At 45.1% G+C, this 5,920-nt stretch overlaps 1 protein-coding gene across 2 annotated transcripts in view; it reads left to right on the top strand.

Moving 5' to 3' along the window:
* NCF2 (neutrophil cytosolic factor 2) overlaps positions 1–5,920 on the top strand; it is a 36,247-nt gene that overhangs the window by 27,520 nt on the left and 2,807 nt on the right. For both annotated transcript variants that reach the window (XM_011995342.1, XM_011995341.1), the window contains exon 15: positions 4,080–4,257. In XM_011995342.1, the coding sequence (XP_011850732.1) occupies positions 4,080–4,257 (178 nt within the window). The remainder of the gene's footprint in view (positions 1–4,079; positions 4,258–5,920) is intronic.

Here is a 5,920-nt window from a genome sequence, read left to right as displayed (position 1 = left end):
CAATTCTCTGCCTCAGCCTCCCGAGTAGCTGGGATTACAGTTGTCCGCCATCACTCCTGGCTAATTTTTATATTTTTAGTAGAGACAGGGTTTCACCATCTTGGCCAGGCTGGTCTCAAACTCCTCACCTCGTGATCCACTTGCCTTGGCTTCCCAAAGTGCTGGGATTACAGGCGTGAGCCAATGTGCCCAGCTGCAAAGTGCATTCTGTGTGTTAGTTCTTACAATCTTCATAACTCTGTGAGGTAGATATTATTTTCTCATTTTATAATTTAGGAAACAAGGCAAAGAGAGGTCACGCAACTTGACCAAGATTAAATAGCTGGTTAGTAGTGGAGTCGGACTCAAGCAGATGTTTTGATTCCAGAGCCTGCCTCTATTCCTAACTACCCTGCTGTATTGATGGTTCCAGGGCACGTTATCTTATTAGCCTGAGGTCTTATTAGCCTGAAGTCTGACTTCCAAGTAAGAACAATGGGAGTCAGGTGAAAAGTTAGAGGCTAGAAGCATTCATAGAAGCAACAAGGTAACACTCCAACTCTGTCTCTTGGTCTCCAGGGGAAAAAATTGTCATTTCTTTTTATTGTTGACATTAATTCCCTCCCCCAACTCTAGACCCAGAAAACCACCCATCTGCCTTCTGTAAATATACTTTTTCCTTTTACATAATTTCATGCAAGTGGATTGTATAGTGCGTGTTTAGTCTTTTTGTTTCACTGGTCTCATCCTTTTGATTGCTAAATGGTACTCCACTGTATGGATACTCCATTCCGTTTATCTGTTCACCTGCTGGTGGACATTTGGGTTGTCTGCTAGTGACATTCTTCAACAGACACTTGCTGAGCGCCTAGGGCTCTGTAGATAGGCAGGCACATGAAGCCTCATGTTGTGTAAACTGATGGGGGTTCACAAATGGACGTACTGTGTTATGGAAGCATATGGTATACTATCTAACCCAGAAATGCTGGAGGGAAGTGACAGGTAGGAGTTGTCTTCCTGAAGAAAATGCTGCTGAGATCATCTTGAAGCTTCACCGTAAAACAATAAATAAGAAATTAGTGAGGTAGAGGAGGAAAGGATGCATTTTACAGATGGAAAGGAACACCATATAAGTCAGCATAGTGGGTAAAGGGGCTCAGTGTTACTACTGAGGATGCAATGGGGAGAGTGGTGGGAGACGGGCTGGAAAGGCAGCATATCATGGAAGGCCTTGTACACTAGGATGCTGCTGTGAGCAGGGAAGAAAGTCAGGTCTTGCTTTGAAAGAATGGTTATGAGGTATATGAGCAAGGCAGGGACTGAGCTAGGCTAGCCAGTTCTTCCCGATGAACCAGCTCCCATCCAGTCCTGAGGCTGGAGAGAGCTCCAGATACAGCATTAATGAGGCCAGTCTCCACTGACCAAAGCTGTTAATTAGGGCTGTTTCAAAAGTTTCAGCTCTCCTATTCACCTCACCTGTTTTTCTGACTTTGCATTTTTAGGCTGTTGCATTTGCAGTTACACTGGTGCAGGGAGTATCATATGAAACAGTTCATACATGAATCCTTGGGAAAGTTACCATTTTCTACCTGCAAGTGGATTTGGAGATGGTAGAAATGAGCAAGTGGGAAAGCTATTCTGGCTCATTCAGGCCCAGAGCCACAGCAGGAGGCAGAGTCCTTCCTGCAAACCTCACCCTCGCAGCTGGGCTGAGGCTTCTGTTTAAAGCAAGGGGTTCTTTGCTAGATTCTCACTCAAATCAGAGACAAATGTTTGCTGGAAAAGAAAAAAAGACAAAGTGGGAGAGGAAGAGTGAAAGAGAACGAGCCTAGAAAGGGGCAGTGTATAAACCTGTTTTAAGGTATCTTCCCCGGTCAGAAAATTGCCTTCAGGAAATACAGCCACTGGGGATGAGACTCCCTGGTGTCTCTGGCTGAGACAAAAGGCCCCAGGACCTGGGGTAAGAGTGAGTGTGAGTGTAAGGGGTCTCTTGGAAGTCTGAAAGGTCACTCTAGGTTTTCCAACTGTCTTTGGATTAACCCCTTCAGCATCTTTTTAAAAAGAGTCTTCCTAGAAGGAGTTTTGCTCTAAATATGAACTACTTCACTTAAACTTTTTTTTAATTAAAAATTTTTCCTTTGACAGGAGCGTCAATCTATTTGGTGGCTACATGTAGCCAACCCTCTTAAAACTCCCAACAATCTTTCTGCAATTTAATCCAGGCTCAGGAGTCACTGTTGAATGTTCTTTATCACTATCCATTATTCTTGGAGGCAGCAAGGCAGGTTTTCACTCGCTAGGAGAAAGAAAACGGGCGCAGTGGCTCATGCCTGTAACCCCAACACTTTGGGAGGCTGAGGCAACATGGTGAAACTCCGTGTCTACTGAAAATACAAAAATTAGCTGGGTGTGGTGGTGCACACCTGTAGCCCCAGCTACTTGGGAGGCTGAGGCAGAACTGCTTGAACCCAGGAGGCAGAGGTTACAGTGAGCTGATATCGCACGACTGCACTCCAGTCTGGGTGACAGAGTGAGATTCTGTCTAAAAAAAAAAGAGGCCTGGTGTGGTGGCTCACGCCTGAAATCCTAGCACTTTGGGAGGCTGAGGTGGGCCAGATCACCTGAGGTCAGGAGTTTAAGACCAGCCTGGGCAACATGGTGAAACCCCATCTCTACTAAAAATACAAAAAAAAAAAAAAAAGAAAAGAAAAGAAAATGAACTACCATTTATTAAGCATCTACTCTATGCCGGAACACTTACCATTAACCAAGTCTAAATATTTTTACATATTTAGAAGAGTACTGCCACAGAGTAAGTGTTCACTAAATGCCAACTACTATTATTCTACGTCATCTCATTGAATTCTTCTAGCCTCAATTTCAGGTGAGGTAACTGAGGTTCTGAGAAGTTACACTGCTTGCTTAGGGACACAGAGCTGGTAAGCAGTGGAGGTGGGACACAAACCTTGGTCTGTGGACTCTCTAGGGCCATTTCCACCTCATTGTACTGCCTCTCAACAAAGACAGTATACCAAGGTTCAACAAACAGCATTAAGAAGCTAGAACTTGTAACACTCGGTACATACAAGCCTAGCAGCATTTCTAATGTTGATTTGTTAAATTCTATGATTTACATCTCTAGAAACTGCATCCTTCTCCTTCATTTGTGAAGCAAAAGTGACCATAATGTGGAAGAAGTCTAAGACCAGAAGTCTAAGATGTATAAGAAATGTTGTTACAGATAAAAGAAGTATGGCGTTGTGCAGTGGTTTTCGAACTTTAGCAAGTATCAGAACTCCCTAGAGGACTTAAAATACAGATTGCGGCTGAGGCGGGTGGATCATGAGGTCAGGAGATTGAGACCATCCCGGCTAAGACGGTGAAACCCCATCTCTACTAAAAATACAAAAAAAAAAAAAAAAAAAAAATTAGCTGGGCGTGGTGGTGGGCGCCTGTAGTCCCAGCTACTCGGAAGACTGAGGCAGGAGAATGGTGTGAACCCGGGAGGCGGAGCTTGCAGTGAGCCAAGACCGCACCACTGCACTCCAGCCTGGGCGACAGAGCAAGACTCTGTCTCCAAAAAAAAAAAAAAAAAAAAATTACAGATTGCAGGATTCACCTTCAGGGAGCTTCTGATTTAGTAGTTTTGGGATGGAGTTGAGCTGCGGGTATACAGGCCTGAGCTCTGCCTCCTGTCAGATCGGCGGCAGCATTAGATTCTCATAGGAGTGCGAACCCTATTGTGAACTCTGCATGTGAGGGATCTAGGTTGCACGCTTTGTATGAGAATCTAATGCCCGATGATCTGAGGTGGAACAATTTCATTCTGAAACCACCCTCACCGCCACCCACCACCCACCACCGTTCATCTAAAAACTGTCTTCCATGAAACTGGTCCCTGGTGCCAAAAAGGTTGGGGACCAAGTTACCCAACATCCAGTATTCACAAAGAGCATATAAGCTCTACACAAGGCACTGATCACAAACTTTATGAGTTTATATCCCAGGTTCTACTTTGACATTTCGCTGTTTCCTTTAGTGATGCTCAACGTTCATTTGCCAGGAAATTGGGAAAATTAACAGGCCCTTTATTATTTCAGGGTGACCAAGGCTTTCCAGATGAACCCAAGGAAAGTGAAAAAGCTGATGCTAATAACCAGACAACAGATCCGCAGCTTAAGAAAGGCAGCCAAGTGGAGGCACTCTTCAGTTATGAGGCTACCCAACCAGAGGACCTGGAGTTTCAGGAAGGGGATATAATCCTGGTGCTATCAAAGGGTAAGTGCTACTCCAAGATTATAGAAACAAATGAACATGTTAGCAGAAACAAGGTCAAGGGCAGAGAGAAGAAAACATCAATAATCTACAAACAAAACTTTAGCCAGTGTTTTCAACCTGCTTCCTAGCATCTAGCTGGAGGGAGCAAAGCTGAGCACTCAGACTTTCCCTGTCTATTCTAGTAGCCACGAAGGCAACAAGAAGCTGAGATTTTTTTTTTTTTTTTTTTTTTTGAGAGAGTCCCCCTCTGTCGCCCAGGCTGGAGTGCAGTGGCACAATCTCAGCTACTGCAACCTCCGCCTCCTGGGTTCAAGCGATTCTCCTGCCTCAGCCTCCTGAGTAGCTGGGATTACAGGTGCCCACCACCATGCCTAGCTAATTTTTGTGTTTTTAGTAGAGATGGGGTTTTGTCATGTTGACCAGGCTGGTCTCAAACTTCTGGCCTCAAGTGACCCACCTGCCTCGGCCTCCCAAAGTGCTAGGATTACAGGCATGAGCCACTGCACCTGGCCAGTGATAACATCTTGATTATTAAAGAGGAATATGCTTTGGAAACCATGGATTTTCATTCCCAGAGGTAACAAATTGGCTGGAATCACTTTGCCTTTGCATCAAGCCATACCACCTTCTGCAAACCATAGTTCTTTGAATTAATGTACTTTTCAAAGAGAAAAGTAGGTAAATTTTGCCTTAAAAACCAGCTATTCAGAACTATGCTGTCTCCGGCGACTTTCTTGATTCTGTTTGAAATGAACAGACTAAAAACTGAAACAGCATGCCTGTAATCCCAGCTACTAGGGATGCTGAGGTAGGAGGATCACTGGAAGCCAGGAGTTCAAGGCTGTTGCCTGGGCAACACAGCAAGACCCACTTCTTAAAAGTGGAGGGTTCTAAGAATCCCTCGGAGAGGGATCAATTCCTGGGCCCACTCTCCAGAGATTCTGATTCTGATTCAGGTCTGGGGCGGGGCCCACCAACTTGCATTTCTACCGAGTTTCCAGGTGATGCTGGTCTACTGCCTACACTCTAAGAAGCACCATTCCAACTCGTGGTTTGCCAGCCTAATTCTCTACCTGGACACAAAAAAGTCCCATCATAAAAGCCCTGCTCATATGCTGAGTCTGTGAACTACCAATGCAAAGCAGTGAAAAACTACTATCAATTATAACAGAAAATCCAACAGACAAAGAGAGTGGGAAATTTGAAAGTTAATGGGGGTAGGTGAGTGTGGTGGCTCACATCTGTAATCCCGGCACTTTGGGAGGCTGAGGTAGGTGGATCACTTGAGGCCAGGAGTTCAAGACCAGCCTGGCCAACATGGTGAAAACCCATCTCTACTAAAAATGTAAAAATTAGCTGGGTGTGGTGATGCACATCTGTAGTCCCAGCTGCTAGGGAGGCTGAGGCAAGAGAATCACTTGAACCCAAGAGTGGAGGTTGCAGTGAGCCAACATTGCACTACACTCCAGCCTGGGTGACAGAGTGAGACACTGTCTTAAAAAAATAAAAATAGGCCGGGCGCAGTGGCTTATGCCTGTAATCCCAGCACTGTGGGAGGCCAATGTGGGCGGACTGCTTGAGGTCAGGAGTTCAAGACCAGCCTGGCCAACATGATGAAACTCTGTCTCTACTAGAAATACAAAAATTAGCCGGGTGTGGTGGT

The sequence above is a fragment of the Mandrillus leucophaeus genome, unplaced genomic scaffold (genome assembly GCF_000951045.1).
Source record: "Mandrillus leucophaeus isolate KB7577 unplaced genomic scaffold, Mleu.le_1.0 Scaffold484, whole genome shotgun sequence".
NCBI lineage: Eukaryota > Metazoa > Chordata > Mammalia > Primates > Cercopithecidae > Mandrillus > Mandrillus leucophaeus.
Note: the sequence above shows the minus strand (reverse complement) of the source record. Positions and strands in the feature narration are given on the sequence as shown.